We start from the raw sequence: 24,009 nt of genomic DNA on the forward strand, positions 1-24,009 counted from the left end.
TACCAAAGTAGAAAAGAGAATAATTTTGAAAATTTCCCTACCACAATTAAAATAGATTCCCACACATTACTAAAATATATTTATGTGATTCTGTTACACAATTAATGGAGTAAAGGATGTATAAATAACCATATGAATACATTTTCAGAGACAGAAATAACAATATAAATAGATAACCTAAAACAAACCTAAATATGCCTAGCGGTACCTCTGGTACAACCACTCTTCGTTTCCAAGCCTGCAGGTCACGTTCTGTAGCAATCTGACTACGTGGGGCATTCTGATGCATCTGGCGAACACCTTCAACTTGTCCACTGCGACGTAGACCAATATTTGGAGGGGACTGGATGTCTAAGCTAAGTCTTCTAAAACCTAGGAAAAAATTGTCAAGAAATAATTCTAAAACAATCTCAAACTAATAAAATACATTAGCACATAATAAGCATGCATTGCTCCTACTAAGATACATACCAAAATTAAACAAAAGAAGGATCTACTCAACAAACTTTGACAGAAAAACCTTAACATGACTAATATCAAAATGCAGAACACTGAACAAATATTAACTACTAAATCTCAATTTCAATTTTTAGACTTTCTGAAATTGTAAAACGTACAAGCATTTTTCCATTACATGTGCATTCCTGAAAACCTTGCCTTCTTCAAAACTGCATACTTAAAAAATGTCTTTTGAAAAAATCAGCGGTGAAGACAGAGTAGACACAGTCCTCAGACTGAAGTGGCTTTACAACAAAAACTTTTACAACATTGTGAGGCCGGGCACTACGGCTCACACCTCTAATCCTAGCATTCTGGGAGCTTGAGGCCAGAAGTTTGAGACCAGCCTGAGCAAGACCATCTCCCCATCCAGCCAAAAAAATGGAAAAAAATTAGCTGGGCATGGTGATGTGAGCCTCTAGTCCCAGCTGCTCTGGAGGCTGAGGGAGGAGGAGGATCACTTGAGCCCAAGAGTTTCTTTCAGGTTGTAGTGAGCTGGGATGATGCCACTGCACTCTAGCCTGGGTGACACAGTGAAAGACTGTCTAAAAAAAAAAAAAAAAAAAAAAAAAAAAAGGATAATCTGAGCCATCAGGCAGGCAGCTGCCAAAGTGAATATTAAAAATTCACACAAATGAAATACTGGGAGGAAATGCTGGCAGCTCTGAAACCAGAGCTGAGAGAACGGCTTAAGAGGCAACGCAGGCAACATCGAAGCTCTGAGCCTGGAGGACGGGTAACCTCCCATGAGCTGGTAGCCACTGGGGAAGAAGTCCCAGGCAAAATGTTCATTTTCTTAAAACATAATATGAAAGAGCTCCTGCACTAATGCAACAAAAAAAACTGAGGGCTATATCTTTCCTGTGGGAGGCTATGTAATTCTACTCCAGCTATGCCAGCTCTTCTTGCCTAGGGAAAAATCCCAGAGTAAAAACGACTTCTGCACTCTTCAATGTACTGCGTTCCGTTTACCAATCATGTGGACCAATCTGCATTACAGAACACACTATGCTTCACCAACTAAAAACAGCATTAAATGCCCCTGTTATTAATGCAAACATTTATATGAAAATATTTATACTGATGTCGAAGAAACATTTTTTGAATTGAGAAATAAATATAAATTCTAAATTTAACTGCCCAAGTCATAGTGTTATTCTCCAAGGTGAAGAAAACATGTACAAGTTTATTAATCACAACACTGTTTATAATAGCAAAGTATAAGAAACAACCTAAATGCCCATAAACAAATTACAGTGGTTGGTTACTCTACGTAGTGGAGTACTATAAAACTATAAAAAGGATCCAAAGTAACACTGTGAATTGACATGGATTGATTCCTAAAATATGTTAAGGGAAAGCAGCAAGGTGCAGAAGAATGCAGCTTGTGTCTCTTGCTAGGAGGCACTGAGGACACAACATTAACTATTCAGTATTCCTGCCTAACATGTTTAACCTGAATCCAATCATAAGGAAATAATCAGCCAAATCCATATTAAGGTAAATCCATCCTGTGAAACAACAGGCCTGAACCCTTTCAAAGTAACAGTGCTAGGAGGTAACTTTCTAGATTAAAAGAGACATAATAATTAAATACAATGAACACGGCTTGATTAAATCCTAAATTTAAAAAACAGCCATGAAGAAGGACAATATTGGGACAACTGTAGAAATGTTACTAAGAACTCATTAGATAGCATTATTGTATCAACATAAAGTTTGTTTAGTGCCATCATTGTATTATGGTTATGAAAGATGGTGTCCCTCCTACTTGAAAGATACAGGAGCAAACATTAAGGTAAAAATTGTCATAAATCTTCAACTTACTCTCAAATGTTTCAGAAAAAAACATACAGGAACATGCACCCACACACATACAAAAAGAGACAAAGCGAAAGTATCAAAATAATGAATCTAGTTAAAGAATGTGTGAGTGTTTACTGTATTATTCTTCCAACTTTCCTATAGGAATAATTATTTTCAACAGAAACACTGGAAAAACTAAATTCTTATACTGTAAGTTTAAGAAGAAAAAACCCTCACATAGCTATTAGGTTTTACAGTCCTAGGCAACAGACTAGGATTAGTCAATAGACTAGCATAACTTCACTAAGAATTTTTTAAATTCATCTGTGAAGTAGTTAACTTTGAAGGCCCAAGGGAAAGCAATTAAGTAACTCAATTTTACAAGTAAAAGATTTTCATGACCAATAAATAAGAAATATCTGTGTATCATTCCATAAAGTTCAGACAAAAGTAACCTTAGAAACATGAAAATTACAATCTTTGTGTTTCAGCAATGTAACTTGAAAAAACTTCCCTCGACAGACACCCAGAAATGCATTGTATGTTATAACAAATACTCCTTTAAATGAATAAGGAAATTTGTAAATCCCCTTAGGCTAGAAACAAAGAGGAAGCTGAATAAGAAAATCATGAGCTGAACCTGCAGTAGCCTGACAAAGTTGCCCAAATCAGTAACACAGGGCTTGAGTTTTAATGTCCACACAGAAAGACCTTAGACCTGTCAAGCACACAGCAAATAAACAGCCCACTATCCTCACCTAAAAAAAAACCCCGAATACTTGCTGTGGTACACCTAAACAAAATTCTAATCCACCTATCAGCAAAAGATGACTAGACAACTGTTCTAGCTCAGCTTGAATTCAGGTAAAAGGTGGAAACCTTTCTTAGGAATTCACAAACATGGGTCTGTACCTCATATTGATTGAGGGGCTTAAAATTAGATTACCCATGTGGTCCAAAAACTACAAAAATGGTTAAGTTACAGAAAGAATTGGTCCTTGCAGGACCCACGTATCATAATACTGTCTTCCACCAAGTTTACCCTATGTGTAGTAACCACATGTCTTTGGAGTAGCCTGATTTTTATACCATTTTGTTCTTTTCAGTAAAGGCAATTTGTCAGATATTTAATTCACTGTTCTATAAAGCTTCTTATATAAATAAAAATATTTTACTATAAAAAGGACCCAGGTTGGTAATATCCAACAAACCATCTGGAAAGATAAGTTCTCAACTTTGGCTGCCCATCATTCCCATTGATAATTTCCTCCTGAAGATGAGGTTATAATCCAAAATAACACAGTGATACGTAACAGTAGACATGACAACACAGGATTAGGTTTCCCAAAGAACTTCAAATAAGAAATGTGATAAACACTGTAAAATAAATAGAAGAAAAAAAGAAACAGGAACCAAATACGACCAAAAAATATACATTCAACCTTATTAGTGATAAAGAAACATTTCAAATCCAAACTGCATTACCATCTGACACCTATTTGAATGGTAGAAATCTAAAACCACCAAATACTGAAGAAGTGAATCAACAGCATTCCTTATGTACTGCTACTGGGAGTAGAAATTGTATAACCACTGTGGACAACAGTTTGGCATAATCTTACAAGGCTGAAAGCTCACATGACTATATCTAGCATTTCCACCCCTAGATTAATATTCAAGAGAAATTCTTTCAAATGTATACGAGACACATAAGACTGTTAATACCATTTCTGTTCATGATTAACAAAACCTCAAAATTACCCAAATGCCCACTGAATGAATAAAATTAGATATATTCACACAATGAAATACACACCAGTCAAAATGAATCTGATACAACAGGGAAGCAATCTTAGAAATACATTATGTAAAAAAACCCCAAATGAATACATACAACCCAATATCCTTTTAATAAAGTTAAAAAAATGTTTTTTTAATAATGCATTTGGAAACATCAAAATTATATCACTAAAAAGGCAAATAAAGGACCTACATAAGATCCAGGACAATTGTTACCTTGGGAGAGGGAAATCAAGGAAGACCACATAAATATAAATGTAGGTTATTACAATGATTTCAAACAAATAAAAGACGAGCGTGTGTGACCCAGTAAGAGAATGTCATAAACAAAGGGTTGACTGACACTTCTGTGTACCAGTCCAAAATAATTCAGTATATAAAAGAAAGAAGTAAAACTTAAAAGCATTAGGCACTTATTTTAAAAAAAAGGAACAGGGCAGACAGGGACCTGAAGAAACCATCCAGAGAACAATACTGAGTGATAAAAGAGCAAGGAAATAAGTAGGCCAATATATTTTAATAGTTTCCTTCTCCAGATAAAGGCACACATTCCCTGGCCATATATTAGTTTGTTCAAAGTAGACTTCTGTAAATTAAATTATTTTCCCATTAGTTGCCATTAGAAAACAAGAATTAAGAGTCAATATAGCCAGCCTGAGCAAGAGCGAGACCCTGTCTCTACTAAAAATAGAAAAAATCAGCTGGGTGTGGTGGCATACACCTGTAGTCCCAGCTACTTGGGAGACTGAGGCAAGAGGATCGCTTGAGCCCAGGAGTTTGAGGTTACTGTGAGCCTGGCTGATGCCACTGCACTCTAGCAGGGGCAACAGAGCAAGACTCTGTCTCAAAAAACAAAAAAAAAGAGTCAACATAGAAGAAAAGGCAAATTTTCCCACAACCAAGTAGAAACATTTGGTCAAAATGATTTTTTAACATATAGATATAGATGTTTAAATTGGCTGGGTGCGGTGGCTCACGCCTGTAATCCTAGCACTTGGGAGACCAAGGTGGGCAGATCATTTGCGCTCAGGAGTTTGAGACCAGCCTGAGCAAGAGCCAGACCTCATCTCAAAAAAATAAAAAAATAAATTGATGGCTAACTGCCCCAGGCAGGTTTGAGATGGCAGGGATTGCCTTTGTGGCAAGGAATGTCTTTGTGGCACTGTTGGGATTTTATGGCATTGTCTCTAATCTTCAGCAGACATTTACCTTTCCCAGGGTTAGTTCTCATTTACATAACAATCACTAGTTTTCTCTAAATTATTCCCACTACCTATTTCTACATTGCTCTATCAAGGCCTCAGCACTGAAAATTCGGTTCAAGCCTTTTGATTTAGTAAGAAAAATTCCACTCTACCCAGTCAGTTTTTCAAAAACTCAACAACAAAGCAAAGCAAAGCTAGAACTAAGTTTTCCTTTTAAAAAAAACTATTTGCTACTGTTTAACACAATTTTGTAAATACTCTATTTTTAGAGCAAAAAAGGTTTCAGCAGCCTTTGATAGCACTTGAAAATCAAATGCCCATTTGTTACTACATCATCTTTATACCTAATATAGCTACCTTCATATTATCTAAATTGTAAAAATATGTTGCTTACTTAAGTTTTTCACACTGTATGTACCTGACAAAGACTTCATTCACTCTTGAATTTCAATGCAGCCATATTAAAGTAAAATATTTCTTATACTTTATTACCTCTTCGGGGTGTTTCTTCTCCATTTGGAAGTCCACTTGGAATAGTATCCTGATCTGCTCCCATTCTCTGATCTTGCTGTTGCTGCAACTGTCTTATCATTCCATCAAGAATACTAGACTCTGGGCTTCGTTCACCATTATCATTGGTTTGTAGGCTTATAATTTGTTCAATTACCTCTCCATCACCTACAAATTCAATAAATAAATATATAATCATTATATGAGCTGAAAACAAAAAAAGCTTTCATTAGACTACAATTAAAAACACATTAAAAATTGGCAGAATTCCCATTTTCAAAAAATAACCAATTAAAAAAATACCCTAGGCCACACACGTTGGCTCATACCTATAATCCTAGCACTCTGGGAGGCCGAGGACAGAGGATCACTTGAGGTCAGGAGTTTGAGACCAGCCTGAGCAACAGTGAGACCCTGTCTCTACTAAAGATAGAAAAAATTAGCCAGGTGTGATGGCACACACCTATAGTCCCAGCTACTCAGGAGGCTGAGGCAGGAGGCTTGCTTGAGCCCAGGAGTTTGAGGTTGCTGTGAGCTGGGCTGATGCCACTAGCCTAGGCAACAGAGTGAGACTCTGTCTCAAAAAAACAAAAACAACAAAAAAAGATGCCCTACACCTCCATAACTAATTAAATCAGAGAAGAGATTCAAAGTGAACAAAATCCTTCCTTAATGCATGCAAATGTTTACTGCAACACAATTCACAATTGCAAAGATGTGGAATCAACCCAAGTGCCCATTAATACATTAGTGGATTAATAAAATATGGTACATGTATACTATGGAATACCACTCAGCCATAAAAAAAAAAATGGTGAACTAATACCTTTTGTAACAACCAGGTTGGAGCTGGAGACTATTCTTCTAAGTGAAGTATGGCAAGAATGGAAAAACAAATACCACATGTACTCACTATTAAATTGGAACTAATCAATCAACACCCATGCGCACATATGGTAGTAAAACTCAACAGAAACCAAAGGGGAAGGGGACAGGTTAATACACAACTAATGTGGACAGTGCACACTATCTTGGTGATGGGCACACTTACAACTTTGACTCAAACTGCACAAAAGCAAATCATGTAACCAAATTGTTTATACCTTAATATTCTGAAATTTAAAAAAACAAAAACTCCTTCCTTTAAGGGACTATATACCACAAAAACCTCAACCCAGCCTCTGAAATCCCTGTAAGTGAAGCACAGAAACATTTTACTTCTATAAAATTTTATTACACTGTTTCACACTAATGCCCCTCATTTATTTATCTCAAATTCCTGACCTCAAGCACTCCTCGGGCCTCCATCTCTCAGAGTGCTAGGATTACAGGCGTGAGCCACCTCACCCAGCCTGCCCCTCATTTATTTATACTCAACGTATTTCTCTAAAATTTTATTTCCCAGGTCTCTGACTGGAATAGAGCAACTCTGGGGGATTTCTGATGTAGAGAAAAGCAGTGACTTAATTTCTTATCTACTGTCTTAAGGAAAAAAAGAGATAAAGACCTTTTAAGCTTTCAACAAAAAGACAACTCTAGTTCTCCTGTTACCAAAAGCTCGGCACTTGTCCATGAGGCTGAATCAGAAGAACAAGGACAAGTGTTTTTGGGGAGAAGGAAAGAGATTTATTATCTTTGCCAGAAAAGGCAGGAAAAAGACAGACTATCATCTCAAAATCCAAATTTTTCCTGAACATAGGCAGAAAAACAGAGCTTCTCAGCTTCGGGCAGTTACTGTGGTTAATTATTCTAATTGTCCCATCTCTGCCAAAGACAAAGCCTGTGAATTCTGCCAGCCACCCACCTGGTGGGGCTGGCATCACCTGGGATAAAAATAAAAGGCCACGGCCGGACACGGTGGCTCACGCCTCTAATCCTACCACTCTGGGAGGCCGAGGCGGGTGGATTGCTCGAGGTCAGGAGTTCGAGACCAGCCAGAGTAAGACTCCGTCTCTACTAAAAATAGAAATAAATTATCTAGACAACTAAAAATATATATAGAAAAAATTAGCCAGGCATGGTGGCGCATGCCTGTAGTCCCAGCTACTCGGGAGGCTGAGGCAGTAGGATCGCTTAAGCCCAGGAGTTTGAGGTTGCTGTGAGCTAGGCTGATGCTATGGCACTCACTCTAGCCCGGGCAACAGAGTGAGACTCTGTCTCAAAAAAAAAAAAAAAGGCCTTCTCCCTGTTCCTCCCTACCACTGGCTTGAGGCAGGGATGTAGGTTTCAGTTCTCCAAAGAGTTTTTTTTTTCCCCAGGCCAGTTCCTCTGTCACAATATGGAACACTAAAAAATAATCACTCCCAAAAAGGCAGAAAAAAAAAGGAAAATGCACTAAGAACAGAAGGGATAAAGAGAAAACAAAGGGTAGATTCAAACCTTATCACACTAACAGTATTAAATGTAAATGGTCTACAAACTCCAATTAAAAGATAAGTTATCAGATTTGATATGCTGCCTACAAGAAACCTATTTTAAATATAAAGATACAGATAGGTTAGAAGAATTGAACAGGATAAACCATGCCAACACTAACACAAAAAAGTTGGACTTAAATGAAATAAAATAGTCTTCAAAACAAAAAATATTTCTGGAGTTACAGAGAAACATTTCATAATGATCAAATAATCAACTTATCAAGAGGACATATAATCCAAAATGTGTAGACATCTAATGAATGAGCTTTAAAATAAAGTAAAAATTGATAGAACTGAAGACATTCAACCTTCATAATATTCTCAAATTGGAAATAAGCCAAATGTCCTTTACCTGTCAGTAAATGAATAAACAAATGATGATATATCAATACATCCCATGGGGCATTACCAATCAATAAACAGGGACAAACTACTGCTACATGCAACAACATGAACAAATCTCAAAAGGACCATGCTTAGCCAAAGCCAAGACACAAAAGACTACATACTATATGATTCTATTTAGATGAAATTCCCTTAAAAGGCAAAATTAAAGTGGCAGAAAATAGAACAGTAGTTACAAGGGATTGGGAAAAGGGAGAGGACTGACTCCAAACAAGCCCTGGGATCTTTTAGGGGCCAGTAGAAATGTCTTATATCTTGATTATGGTGGCAGTTACATTGTTTAACATTTGTCAAAACTCATTTGAATTGTATACCTAAAATTGGTGAATTCGGTTATATATAAACTATACTTCAATAAAACTAATAAAAAATGAACTTAATATTTGAAATACTACACATGTAGTGATTTACATTAAGCTTTAACCTTAAATATAGTTGGCAATTTAACTGCAGTAAATTAAACCTCATCCAAACAAAATAGCACTTTTTCTTTGCTTAGTATCTGCAGAGAGAAATACTGCAACTATACTGCTATTAACACAAACAAAAAACTCTGCACTTGGCTAGGACAAAGAAAATACAAGACAAGCCTGGAACATCTTGAACCAGGAAATGAAGGAAGTGACTGAAAATTAATAAGAACTTGAGAAAGGACAGCTAAAAGAGGCTCTCAGAGTCAAATCGAAGAATAAGAGATGCAAAATGGTAACAGTAATTATAACCCACTATGTAACCACCCGTGAGTCCATACTAAAACTTAATGAACCACACCAATAAATAAATGATGAGTAGCGGACAGTCCTATGCAGTGTTATTTGGTGGAGTGCTATGAAGTTAGAAAATAACCATTTTGCAACCTTCATATTAATAACTGATTCAGGCAAAAATCAATGGATCCTAAAATTTATGGGTAAAGTTTGACAAGGAGTAGGGTCTTCACATATTTCCCCACAAATTACAAAAAGAGAAAAATAGTAACGTTATAGTGAAGAAACTTAGCAAACACCACACTAACCAAGTGTTCAAGGAAAACATTACCAATAACTGGACAAACTATAATCATAATTGCACAAACTACAGTCATAAGCATCCTGACGTGATACTTTAGAAAGACTAAAACATCATGTATGTTGTATTCTGTCAAAAATGCATAACCTGAACCTAATCAAGAAGAAATAGACAAACCCAAATTGAGGTACTGTTTAAAATTCCTGATGTATAATCTTCAAATCTATCAGTATCATATGTGGTCCCAAACTGAAATCAGGGGAGAAAAAAAAATCTTTAACAGACATTATTGGAATAACTGGCAAAATGTGATTACACACTATAGTTTTGATAGTAGTGCTGAGTGTTAAATGTCCTAATTTTGATAACTGTCTATGGTTACATAAGAGAATATCATTCTTACAAAATATGTATTTAGGGGTAAATGGTGTATGAGGTCCTGAACTTAAGTCTCAAATGGTTAAAACAATATATATATAGAGAGAGAAAATGATAACAAGTACTGCATAATATTGACAATTGGTAAATCTAACAGTATGGGAATTCTTTGTATTACTCTGAAGTTTTCAAATAAAAAACTTAAAAAAAAAAAAATTACGCTTACTTGTTGCCACATAGCCTAGCTGAGGAACCAAATGTTCATCTGCAGAATTTTCTCGGCCTGGTACTAATCTCTGATACTTAGTTGGATGAGGATTTCCATCTACATCTACCAAGAATGGTGGAGGCATAAGATGAGGAGCCTGCTGAGTTTGCTCATCTAAGACATAATTATTAGAATCTCTAATCAGTGGTCGATAGTCAGTATGGAAGAACATCTGGTCTGGAATCTAGAAAAGTGAAGTTCGCAGGGTAACATGTTGAGGTTGGTACATGTAAAAGAAAATAAATATTAAACAGGTTAGTTAAAACTAGAAGAAATCAAATCAGTACAGCTAAAATATTTCTAAAACATAGCTCATAATTATATACGTTACATGCTACAAGAAAGTATTAAAAATGACCTTTTCATATGGTTTGCTGCATCCAAAACCAAATATCAGAAGGTGCCCATGAGAATCTGTACAGGCAAAATGTTGTCCATCCTGTGAAAACTTACAGTCAAATACAGCTCCATGTCCTTGCCCTTCAATCTAGGAAACCCAGAGAGAAACAAGTTAGGACCAATTCTGTGCAAGTGCTTTTGCTATATAAACTTTTTTAATGTAGATAACATGTGACAATATAACCCTTTTGAAAAAAAATTTTAAACAAATTTTGCACTAAGCATATACATCAACTAATATTATCAGAAAATAAAGTTCATTCTAGATACTACTGGCCTAGATAAAAAATCTTGAAAGATCTTCTAAGCACTACTTCTCCAAATGATCAAATGAAGGCTAATAAATCAATCCAAAGTGAAGTCTTTCTTTACTTCTTACAAGTGAGTGACAAGCAATTTCATAAACTTTTGTTTTAATATATAATAAAAGGATAATAATCTAGTAGGTAAACAATTGAAGATTAACAAAGTTTGGTATTCATGAACCAAAATCAACACTTTTCTGGAATTTAAGGAGAGCTCTACTTCAACTCACTACTAAGATGACTGACCACCATGCAAAATTTGACAATGCTGCCAAGTCTCAAGGGTACATATATGTAAATGCTAGCAGTTACAGCTACCTTACTTCAAACCATCATAGATTTCAGGAAAGATGTTCTAACTGTATCATGTTACCTTAAATAGATTACTTTTAAACTGTTTTATTCTTCCTTTTAAACACATTTAACATTATCAATTTATAGTTAAGTTAGTTACTGGCTTAACTCTGCAGTGAAAAGCTATGCATATTTGTTGTCTGGGCCTTTAACTTTCCAATAACTAAACTTTAAGATAAGTGTGTTCAGTGTTGGAAAAATCAATCATTCATTAATTACCAAAACAAATTCACATCAGTGTCTAAATGAGTAACTGCTTGAAAAGTGACACTTCACTATTGCTGTACTACACATAAATGGGTGCCAATTAGCAAAAATAAAGTTAATGGATATTCGGGTACTGCTGAGTAAGATATGAATACAAATTTGTATTCCCTCATAATGCAAAAAGTGAAAAAATGTATATTTTTCCCCTCCAATTGATCATTAAAACATGGGAACACAGATTTGTCCACATGGTCCTTCCAGGAGCCACTTCTTCTGCACCTGCACCTTTGTACCACTTTGCACCCCTGGCCTGAGGCCTCCAGTCATAGTAAAGCAGAGGCAGGAGGGGAGGGGGTAGCAAGAGCCCAAAGCTGGCAAGCCGAAGATCATACATCATACATGTGGACCTAACTGCACCAAGAGCTTTTCTAGGGATACTTGCTAAGAAGAATGTTCACCCAAGTGGGCAAACCTATCTAAGCAAAGCAAGCCAGACTTGGGTTTTTACCTGTAGTTTGAAGAGTCCTATACAATGATTCCTGACAAAATGCAACCTGCAACTGTGCCTGGAGAACAATTCAATGTCACATTAAAGTTTATTATGTATTCATGAAATACTGTTTCTGTTAGTAATTGACAACCCTGTGTAGTATGTCTAGAATTAGAGAATTAAGACTCTCTCAGCTGAGCAGTAAAGGTGAGGAGAACTCAGTAAGTAAGGCCAATTTTGGGCATCTGACTGGAAATAAGATCATTATTGCCCACTTGAGACTTTTTTCAGATTATTCTTTGGCTTAGAGGTTATCCATCTTATATTCTGCTTAAAGCCTAAATTAAGGTGGTTCTTTGTTTTGGTAAGTTAAATTCAGGATGTAACATTCTTATTGAGTTTTAAAGGATAGTTAAGGTAATGGATGTATCCTACAAATTTTATGACCACAGAAAAATTATACACTATCCAATTTCTTTTTCCAGTAATTTGAATACACACAGATGCAGCTTTCAGAGATCGCTACTTAAGTATTTGTAGCTTGGTGATGGCTATTCGAAACATTTTAGAGTGCATTTAATCTTAATAAATAACGCATTTTAAACTGTTATGAAACTGTCCAGAATGAACATATTAAAAATTTTAAGGTTAAAAAAAAACCCACATGTGAACAACATAGATCAGGATGGCCTTCAATCAAAGGTCTAAGAACCACTCATCTATAGGCTGCTACTATACTGCCTCAAAAATTAATTACACTTAGAATTAGAACTCAATATAAATTGTGAAGAGTAATTTCTCAAAACCTATCTCACATATAAAGCCTTAATAATGTTAAAACTATTTTAACAATAATTCCTTCAGAATTTAACCTAAGGAAATAATCACATACAAGGATATCTAAAGTGTTATTGCCATGCATATTTTACAAACCACTTAAATAATTAATAATAGGAAATTACATAAGTTACTTTCTTCTGAGACAGGCTGAATTTCTACTCAAAAATATATTTGTAAGTTCTTTTAAAATATTTAAGTATTTCAAAAAAGGATTTTACATAAAATAAAAAAAGATCACAAAACTATGTGCAAGGATGCCAACTAATAAATATGAAAATAATGACTCAATTAGAAAATTTTCAATGGATGTATCTGCGGATAAAAAGTTAATCAGAAACAAGATATTTATAGTCTAAAAGGACCTACTGAAAAGAATTAATATTTTAAAACGGAGAAAATAATTACAGTGGAGAAATCTAGCAGAAGCCACCTTAACCAAATATTTAAAATTATCACTACCAATAATGGGGCAAATAAATATCATGTACCTCACAATATGGTGGAGGACACAAATCATTTGTTTTGCTACACCAAAAAAACGTGGAACAGAATCTATCATCAAGAAATATCAGACAAGCCGGGGGCGGTGGCTTACACCTGTAATCCCAGCACTTTGGGAGGCCAAAGCTGGAGGACTGCTTGAGGCCAGGAGTTTGAGACCAGCCTGAGCAACACAGCAAGACCTGTCTCTACAAAAATAAAAAAAAAATTAGCTGGGTGTGGTGGGGAGCACCCATAGTCCCAGCTACTTGGGAGACTGAGGCAGGAGGATAGCCTGAGCCCAGGAGTTTTGAGATTACAGTCAGTAGTTACAATGACCTAGGACTGAATCACAGCAGTCCAGAGCCTGGGCAACAGAGCAAAATCCCGTTTTGTTTAAAAAAAAAAAAAAAAGGAAATATCTGACACAACAAAGGAACATTCTGTGACATTACTTGCCTATCCTCACCAAAAGTTGATGGGCGGCTGGACATGGTGGCTCGCACCTGTAATCCTAGCACTCTGGAAGGTTGAGGAAGGACTGCTTGAGCTCAGGATTTCGAGACCAGCCTGAGCAAGAGAGAGACCCTGTCTCTATTAAAAATAGAAAAATTAGCCAGGCACCATGGTGCACGCCTGTGTCTGTAGTCCCAACTACTCAGGAGGCTAAGGCAGGAGGATCACTTGAGCCCAGGAAGTTTGACGTTGCAGTGAGCTATCCTGATGCCACTGCACGCTATCCGGAGCAACAGAGCAAGACTATGTCTCAAAAAAAAAAGAAAAAAAAAGCTGATGGACAACAAAGAAATAAATGCCCGAGTATAGCTGCTGACAATTAAAGAAAACTGGAGATATATAACCACTTAATGCAATGAATTAGCTTCAACTGGATCCTGGTCCAATGAGCAAAATATACCTAAAAAGACTATTGGAACAATTCACAAAATTTAAATATAGATCTAGAATAGACAGCATTATTTTATTAATGTTAAATTTGCTGATTAATAACTATAATTGTGGGTATGTAAGAGAAATTCTAAAAATGTACAATAGAAGCCTAACTTGGTTCTAGAATATATATGTGCCAAAAGAAAAATGGCTGGAAAAACCCAACGATGTTTAATCTTTACATCAACCACCCAGAGATGTTTACTGAATAATATTCCATTACTGAATATTATTTTACTAATAATTATTTTTTATATTTTTTATCAAATTTCAATAAATTCAAATAGTGACAAAATCGTTTGTATAATTACCACAATTTTGACAATTTAAGTACACAGTGTACCAAAAGCTGAACAGCTAACTTTTGAAAAACTTTCCCTCATATAAATCAACTGTACAAAAATTTCATTTATGTATGTACACACAGTTATTAGGTATTTATTGGGCGTTGAGTATCCCGATTTATAGAAATACAAACTGCCAAAACATGCACATCAGTATCTGGCTAAACCTTATAATCCAAATACTCTAATGCAAACATGCATAAAGAGATACATCACATCACTTACCATATTAAAATAATGTTTCATCTTAGTGCCTTTTGTAATATCCCATATAAATATGCTGCCATCATGTCCTGCAGATAACATAATTCTGGAATCAAAGGGATGTGTCTCCAAAACAAACACTTCATCAGCATGTCCCTTTATTCAACAAAGTCATAACATTAAGGAGGGTTTACAAGTCACAAGTTGAAAATTTAAAAACACATACTATTATAGCATATAAGGGCTTTTAAAAATCTATTGATGACAATAATTTATAATTATACATAAAAATGTCCAGTCACTCAATGATTTAAATGAAAAAAACTTATTCAGGATATTAATTTTATAGCTTCAAAAATAAGATTGTAGTACAAAAAATCTCATTTGTCATATTGTATACAAACTACCTACCAACAAGTTATGAAGAAGTTGTCCACTGTAAGAATTCCACACTTTGAGGACGTGATCGTTCACAGCTGTGACAACAATGCTATCATTCTGATTCCAAGCTATCATTGTTACTTTGGGTTTCATAAATCTTTCCTCTTCTGAAGATAAGTCCCTAACAAAAAAAAACATGATGTGTACATAAACTCATTTGGATGGTAGGCTATACAATGTATATAATATCTGATTACAGATACAAAAATAACTAAACAAATCCAATTTATATGCCTATTTTGTCAACCCTTTGGAGGGTTCATCACATATGACCCACAAAAGATTATCTAGAAACACACTAGGGAAAAACCTAAAGGGGAGAGGATAATTTAGAAGCAGTTCAGAGATTGAATAAGAGCAAATTTTAGGACACCACTGCTGCTTATGAAAGCAAAGGTTTTTCTTCCTCCCACTTTTCTATTATTCCCTTCTCTTGACCCCAGTCCTATTGCTACCACTTACTTTCAACCATTTCTTTCCAGAGAATGAAAAAAATTTTAGGAAAACAAAAAACATGATTCACCTTCATATCCCCAATGTTTAGAAAAATACCCGACACATTTAAATTGTTGAACTATAAATGAGACTGTACTCATCTCTTTACATAACTTCCCTACACACTATTCCCATGGGCCCCTTGGCATGAATGGTCTTGGATACACATGTCTGCAATGTTTTGCATGCTTTATAAAACTGATATGGAAAGTTTCTCTGTAAACTAGTCAATAGTAAACAGAGGGTAGAGAAAGGCTTAATTGGTTCTGAAATCACAGAACACATTTCAAAAAATTATAAGCATTTAATAACATTTTAATTAACAGAAAACAGCTATATGGAATAAGCGCTATGTAACAGCTACCTATGGAACATAAAAGAGTAATTCTAATAAGATTGGTTGGAGATGGAGCAGGGGAGAGAATAATATTAAGAGATAAAATGGAATAAAGGCTAAGACTCTACTCTTCACTTTAAACTAAAAGGCTTTCCCAATTAATAACTCTGAATCTACTAACAGACATGCTGCATTTCATCAACTTTATTAGCCTAAATTAGAACACTAAAACAAACGTATCTATCAATTCTTACACATAGAAGATTCTGCTTTTCAAGATTCAAAGTTAACTTTTTTTTTTTTTTGAGACAGGGTCTCTCACTCTGTTACCCGGGCTAGAGTGCAGTGCTGCTTCCTTCAACCTCAAACTCCTGGGCTCAAGTGAGCCTCTTGCTTCAGTTTCCCAAGTAGCTGGGACTACAGTGTGCAACAACATATTCAGCAATTTTTTTTGTATTTTTGCAGAGTATTTTTGCAGAGACAGGGTTTCGCTATTTTGCTTAGGCTGGTCTCGAACTCTGGCCTCAAGCAATCCTCCTGCCTCAGCCTCTCAAAGTGCTAGGATGCTAGGATTACACCATGCTCGGCTGAAAACAGTAAAACTTTAAATGAGAAAAGATTATTACCATCATGAACAAAATTATAGAATAAGTTCCCTCTGTGAATGGAGTATGATAACTAAGCAGTTTTTTCAGTCTCATTTTTAAAATTCTTTGTTCATGCTGACATTTCTTCCTGTTTAGCCAAATAACTCTTCATAGGTGAATATGATTTCAAATTATCTTCACTCCCATTCTCCTTATTTCAACTAATCAAGGACTGACAATATTCATTTTCACACTGAGATGTAACATGTTTATGTAATGGTAAAGTTTTTTAAATTTGTTTACAAACAAGGGTTATCAACTTTCCAGTATGTATTTCTTCTCATTCTCTACCACAGATAATTCTACAAAAATATTAAGATCAAATTTATTTTGAAAACTGCATAAGAATTCTTTGAGCTACAGCAAAGAATATAAGTTAATTTCCATTACTGAAAACAAAGCAGACATGACTCTCAAAAGACAAAATGTGAAACAACATTTCTCAGAAAAATTGATGTGAAAAAAGTATAAAGTTAAACTTTGGAAATAAACTCTAAAGTAAAATTTATGACTTTAGGTTTCTATTACTTACAGTGTAACTAAAGTATTAACAGTATTTGTAAATAGGCAAAAGAACACTGAACTGTCTATGCGAACAGTGCTCTAGACACTTTCATCAGATAATTTTAAATTCAAGTGGTTTCATTTCTCAGATAATGAAACAAATTAAGAAATATTAAATGATGTTCTCAAAACTATATAGCTATGAACATGTAAGTGGTATCTGAGCCAAGGTCCAACTCCAAAATACGTATTCTTTCTACCATCTATACCGCCTCCCAGTATACACAAACCAAAAAAGTAACATACTTCAAATTTGCAATATTTATCTAGGAACATGCTACTTACCTCAAAGAAGCTCAAAACACGCTTCAAACTTGGGTGGGGTGGGCACTGAGAAACATGCCTCAACCCCATTTTACAAGCCAAAATTTTAGCATGCAAAACTCCCATTAGAGCTCAATTTTCTTTTGAAATCTTAACAATAAAGTGTGTTTCCTTACTTTATTCTCTGGTCTTAGCTCCAAAGTACCTTTTAAAAATTTCAAAAATCTTATCTATAGAAAAGTAAAATTTCCACACTTGACATATCTGGGTTAATTTTGTAATTTTTTTTAATTATAGGTTTTAAATGCAACTCCTAGGAAGGTCAATGCTTTGAGCAACAATATTAATTGAATAAGTATATGTTTTTCTCTGCTATATAATTATATTAAATAAGGATAAATTCTTTTGGATATATGGGATTTAACTACCTGTTTATCAATTATGCAGTAGGTAGCTATTCACTTAGACCATAGCACTTCATAACAGGAATATAATTCCCTCAGCAAAATAACCAACGAGAGAGAGAGAAAGGCAAACACACAAACCAAGCATCTATGATGCACGTATAACAATCTCAACTTACCCTGAGATTCTGGTAGCCATATCCAATAAAATGCTTCTCCACTCTAACTGCTCAAATCTCCAAATCCGTGCTGTTCCATCTCTGCTACCACTTAGGAACCTTTAAACATTCAGAAAAAGTTAACTTGTCACTGAAGTCTACAATTAAAATCACATGCAAAATCATTTTTAATGTGGCTGTTCTGAAGACAGCTGAATCTACAAGTAGGTATTTAGGGCATATGTGGATGGAAAAATGGTTTGCTATGATTTGCCTGACCCTATGAAATAAAACACACTTGAAACTCAATCAATAGCTTTTCAAACAAACTGAATTTTGAGAAGACATTGTAAAAGAAGTCCCTGGAGAAGGGGAAAAACAGGAAAAATTTTTAATGTCTGGGAAAATTAATAAATAAAAGTTCCATTTATACAACTTAATTCTTAACTCAAATTAATTTATAATCTATTAACAAATTAAGGTGTCAAAAACTGCAGTTTAGGAAAAGTACCTGATACAATGGGGACAAGAAATAGAGATATAATTTAAGTAATAATTTGTTGCAGTATACATCACAGTAGTTTATCATGTTTTTAAACTACTCAAACATAAGAAACTTCATCTCAATTTTTTGTAGTAAATCAGACATCTGGCCAAAGAAAAACTACTTCTGGTCATAGAAGCCTGCAGAAACTACAATTCTAAAAATTTACATTTGATGTATTTCCCCCCTACCCCAGAGACTTTTCATTCAATTAATATATTTACTACTAAGTACCTGAAATATACAAATAGTGACTATAGCTAATAATAATGTATTATATTATTTTTAAATAATATAAAGAGTTGATTTTAAATGTTCTCACCACAAAAAAAAAAGTATGTGAGGTGATGGGTATGTAATTAGTTTGATTTATTCATTCCACTATGTAAACATATAACAAAACACCATTGTAACCCATAAATATATATAATTATTGTCAATTAAAAGTGAAATTAAATATAAAGGGAAAATAATATATGCAAAGTGATATATTAGCCCTACTAATATGCAGCATTTTTATTTGCCTAAAAACACACAAACATACACTTACCGATCACCATTGTTACAAAATTGGATGCTATCTACTTTATCCTAAAGGGGGGAAAAAAACAAGTACAAAAATTATCACTTTTACAAATTTACATGGTTTATAAATTTAAAACAAAAACAGTTTTAGTGCTAGAAGTACATTTGCTTTAACAAGCAAGATTTGCACTTGGGTTGCTTAGCTCTGTCAATCAACATGTTTTGTAGTTTTAATTGCAAAGACTCTCAACTATGAACCTAGCAAGACTACTAGGATACAGCTCTCGATTCAAAGATAGGCAACATCCAGTAGGCAAAAAAAAAAAAACGCTTGTTTCTAAAATTAAAGCTGTGTTTATAGTTACATCTATTTAAATTGCCTTGTGTGCAAATGAAATGTGTATAAAGTGATCAAAATATAAAGACTTTAAAGCAGCTGAAAACAGGCCTTTTCACTTGATGATTATTTCTGTACAAAAAAATATTTTAAATGATTCGAATCTATGTTTATCAAATAACTTCCAGATATGCACTGGCTTCCCTAAAACTCTCTATAGAAGAAAAGATGACCTGACCCCTGACAAGACTATTGCAGAATACTGACAGTTATCTATCTTACTACCCATTAATAAAACAGCATTCTTATTTCATAAGCTTGGTCAGGATAAATAGGCCCACCTGAAACTAACCCACCAACATCAACCGTCATAATCAAGATTGTAGACTTAAAGCTATTAAAAAAATAACCACTATAAAATATTAGCACTCTCAAGGTATTATTCTGAGTTGTCAATGAGATTCCTTCCCTTTAAATGCAATTGCTCCTATGCTTAAGTTAAAATTAGAATTGATTTAACAAAAACTATATTGTACCTAGTCATTTTCATTTTATAAATATACAAAAATCTCTTAATTTTAACTGTTGAATTCAGCAAAAATTTAAAAGGACATCACAACCAACAACTTAGAAATGCAACTATGATTTAGAATGTTTAAATCTAATAAAACCACATCAAAAAATCTTTTAAAATTCATCTGTTTAACAGAAAAATGAAAAATAAAATTAGAACCAATAACAATTCCCCTTAGCAATAGGAAAAGTATTAATAAACAATCTATAAATTTTAAAATGTGGATGCTTACAGTGTGGCTTTCAAGTTCTGCAATTTTTTCAGGTGCTTCAAAACCCAAAAAATACATTCTGATTACATGATCAGTACTACCTGTGGCTAAAAACATACCACCTGAAATAAAAATGTTAAAGTTTAAACATCCAGTTTACAACATACATATGAACAAATCAAATTTCTATATTAAAATATAGAAAAAGCAAGATCCCTTACTCCAAAACTAAGTTTATCTCAAAAGATCAATTTTCTAACTTACTATATAAAGAGCTTATAAAACTATATTTGAAGCTTTAATAAAAAAATTAATTCAACCTGGAAATGTTCACAATCTCCCTCTGTATTATTAAGAATGCCAAGGTAAGTGCTAGTGCTCAAAAAAATACTCGAACAAAAGGGATTCTGCTTTCCAAAGAACTTTACATACCTAACGCTAGCTATGGAAAATAAAATACTCTTGTTGAAGATTTCAGACTTTTATGGTAGAAAAGTGAAAAGAAAAAGAATGATATTAAAAAATGTCTGCAAAAAGAAAAAAGAGAGAATAATTTCACCAAGATATTACATGTGGAAAGCAAATTTAAACTACCAAAAATATGCAGTTTAGCCTGTTAAAAGAAAATCAGTTTTGGAACATACACATGGGGCACATAGCATAGAAATTGCTCATGTAGACATCTTAAGTCTCCTTTTTGCCAGCTATCTCTTACATCACTAACTCTGATTATTGTTAGAAATGAGAGAAAGGCAGAATCAAAGACTGAAAGAAAAAGGCTAATTAAATGAATATGATACATTAAACCTAATGATATGAACACCAGAAGTAATTTACCATCTATCTAATAAAGGTTCTTAGCAATAAAGTGGTCATTTAATAAATGCTAAAATAAAACTAAGAAAAAAATTATTGAAGAAGTTCTTACCAACACTAAAAGAAGAACAAAGCATCTGAACGCCTGGCCTAGGCTTTTCAGTAAACTTCAGGGGACGTGGACTTTAAAAGAAAAAGACGTTGCTTTAACATACATTAGTTTACCACATTAACACAGTTTACAATATTGGTTTTAATCTAGCATATTCAAATATTATAATCTTTTTTTTCTTAAGAGATGGGTGGGGTATTGCTATATTGCCCAGGCTAGACTCAAAGTCCTGGGCTCAAAGAATCCTCCTACCTCAGCTTCCCGAGTAGCCGGGGACCATAGGCATGCCACACCTGGCTAAACCTTATCGTATACCAAATTATTTCCACATATACTATTATGTATGAATGGATTTTAGAAAACACTATCCAATCCCAACCTTCATGCCAATCCTACTACACAGAAAGCACAGGCCTACTAACCCCATTCTTTTGAGTGAGGTGACTGAAGCTCAGAGTCTAAGTGAATCTAACAACAAGGTTACAGAACAGGACATAGAATCACCAGTGAGTATAGCACTGTCCAACAGAAACAGAATGTAAGCCACATATGTAACTTTAAATAGTAGCCACATTTTTAAAAAGTATAAAGAGAAAATTAACTTCATTTCATTTAACCCAATATATCCAAAATACCATATAACATGTAAATATTAATAAAATTTTAAAGAAATACTTTAGAGTCTTTCTTATTAAATCTTTGAAATTTTCCATTGTATATTTGACAATTACAATGCAACAAAACTCAGTTTTCAACAAAAATACTTGGTCTATATTCAGATTTCCTAAAACTTACTGTTGAAAATTTCATATACTCAAGTTGTTCAAAACATACTTAAAAAATTTTTAATAACTAAATCAAGTATCAATTTTAAAATTTAAATTAACAATTCAGTTCCTCAATTGCACTAGCCACATCTGAAGTGCTCAATCGGACACATGTGGCTAATGGCTGCCCATATTGGACAGCACAGGTCTATAATCCAGGTCTCATGATTCTCAAATGTTCCTGCCTGAATTTCCAATTATATTCCTAACTCTGCATTTTCAACATTTAAAAAATGTCTCACTTTGATTTCACAAAGCTGTGCTAAGATAGAAAAGCTATGCTTCTTTTACATATCCAACTATCTAAATAATAAATTGTAAACAGTCAATAGTCAACATAGCACATATGCTGTATGTAATAAAAATTAAGTTCAAAAATCAAAAGGAAACCACAACACATAATGTCTTTTTAATCAAAGCTCATTTCATTAGACTAAATCCTAACTACATTAAAGAAGAAAACTTGTTACATAATTAAAGTCACTTACCTAAATTTCAGGGATTCTAAATCCCACTGCCAAAAGCAAACTGTCCCATCAGCACCAGTGGAAACCATATATCTCTGAGAGCCTTTGGCCATTGGACTAAACTAAAAAATAATAATATAGACAATTCAGTATCTAGAGCTTCTACTTAAGTCATAGTTTAACAGTTTTAGTTTTCCAAAGTTAACATTGACACTCTAAGGAAATAAAACATAAGAAATCCAAAATATAGATAATATCATAGTGAAAAATCATAACTCTCCATGTTAATTTATATGTAATATGATCTCAATAAGACTATTTTCAGAACAAACAAGATTAGCCAGAAAAACTTTCACAAAGCAAAGATCTTGTCCTATCAGACATTAAAGCATATCACAGAGCCTTAACTATTAAAACTATCAAGAACAGGTCAATTGACAGAATGATCAATGGAAAAAATATAAAATCTAAAAATGGACCCTGTTATAAGACGTAAGTAGGATAAAGACATTATTATCTCAAATCCGTTGGGGATACAATGGATCACTACATAAATGGTACTGCAACAACTATGCATGTGGGGGAAAGGTAAATCCATTCTTCAGGATAAATTCCAAATGGATCAATGATTTAAATATTTAAAAAACAAAACCATAAAAATATTATTAAAAATATAAGAATTATATTGTAACTTCAGAATAGGGCTATCATTTCTATTTAATAAAGTACCAAGTACACTAAACAAACAAAGTAGAGAAAGGAAGACCAATCAGGTTCACAGACATCCAGGAAGGCTTAAAAGATGGATAGGAAAATGCAAGGGATACAAGAAAAACACACTAAGCAAAGGAATAATATGAGCTTAAGTTCAAAAGTGAGAGGGAAAATGGTATGGGAAGTTGTGGGGAAATGGGTTAAATGGGTAGAGAATCTAGATGAAATCATAGCAAGTTAAGGGGGAACTACTTTTCAAGTAAACACCAAAGGCAGTCAAAAGTTTTATCTGACAGCAACATACAATATTGACTGAAAGGGAACAGGTAAGATGTAAGAAAGAGCAAAGAAGAAATTGAATTAATCTAAGAAGCAAGAATCTTAACCAGAAGGCAGCTCCACCCCTTCCCCCCAGAATGAGGAGGAAAGGCAATGACAAAGCAACAAAACTTGCTGACCAATGAGACATTGAAGAAAAAGAAGGAGCTTAGAAAACAAAGACTAATAATAGTGCCATTAACAGAAGGAAGAGTTATTACAGAAAGAAATGAAGGACTATTTTTTTAAATGTTCAAAGTGATTGTTTACATCTAAATAGGTATGTTCCAGAACATGGCCTAACATCCGGTTTTGTAGAATATCTCATTAGAAGTAATAAGAAAAAGTAATATACTGAAGTTGTATTAATGACTGGATAGTCTTGTTA

The 24,009-nt window shown here is 34.1% G+C and overlaps 1 protein-coding gene across 1 annotated transcript in view; it reads right to left on the bottom strand.

Annotated features, from left to right (window-relative positions):
• Positions 1-24,009, bottom strand: part of BRWD1 (bromodomain and WD repeat domain containing 1) — a 111,782-nt gene that overhangs the window by 67,165 nt on the left and 20,608 nt on the right. The window contains exons 9-19 of the mRNA XM_045540682.1: positions 22,611-22,711; positions 21,296-21,366; positions 20,389-20,489; positions 19,271-19,311; positions 18,198-18,296; positions 15,278-15,428; positions 14,888-15,022; positions 10,654-10,782; positions 10,254-10,479; positions 5,802-5,987; positions 189-372 (exon numbers count right to left, since the gene is read on the bottom strand). Coding sequence (XP_045396638.1) covers positions 189-372; positions 5,802-5,987; positions 10,254-10,479; positions 10,654-10,782; positions 14,888-15,022; positions 15,278-15,428; positions 18,198-18,296; positions 19,271-19,311; positions 20,389-20,489; positions 21,296-21,366; positions 22,611-22,711 — 1,424 coding nt within the window. The remainder of the gene's footprint in view (positions 1-188; positions 373-5,801; positions 5,988-10,253; positions 10,480-10,653; positions 10,783-14,887; positions 15,023-15,277; positions 15,429-18,197; positions 18,297-19,270; positions 19,312-20,388; positions 20,490-21,295; positions 21,367-22,610; positions 22,712-24,009) is intronic.

The sequence above is a fragment of the Lemur catta genome, chromosome 1 (genome assembly GCF_020740605.2).
Source record: "Lemur catta isolate mLemCat1 chromosome 1, mLemCat1.pri, whole genome shotgun sequence".
Classification (NCBI taxonomy): Eukaryota; Metazoa; Chordata; class Mammalia; order Primates; family Lemuridae; genus Lemur; species Lemur catta.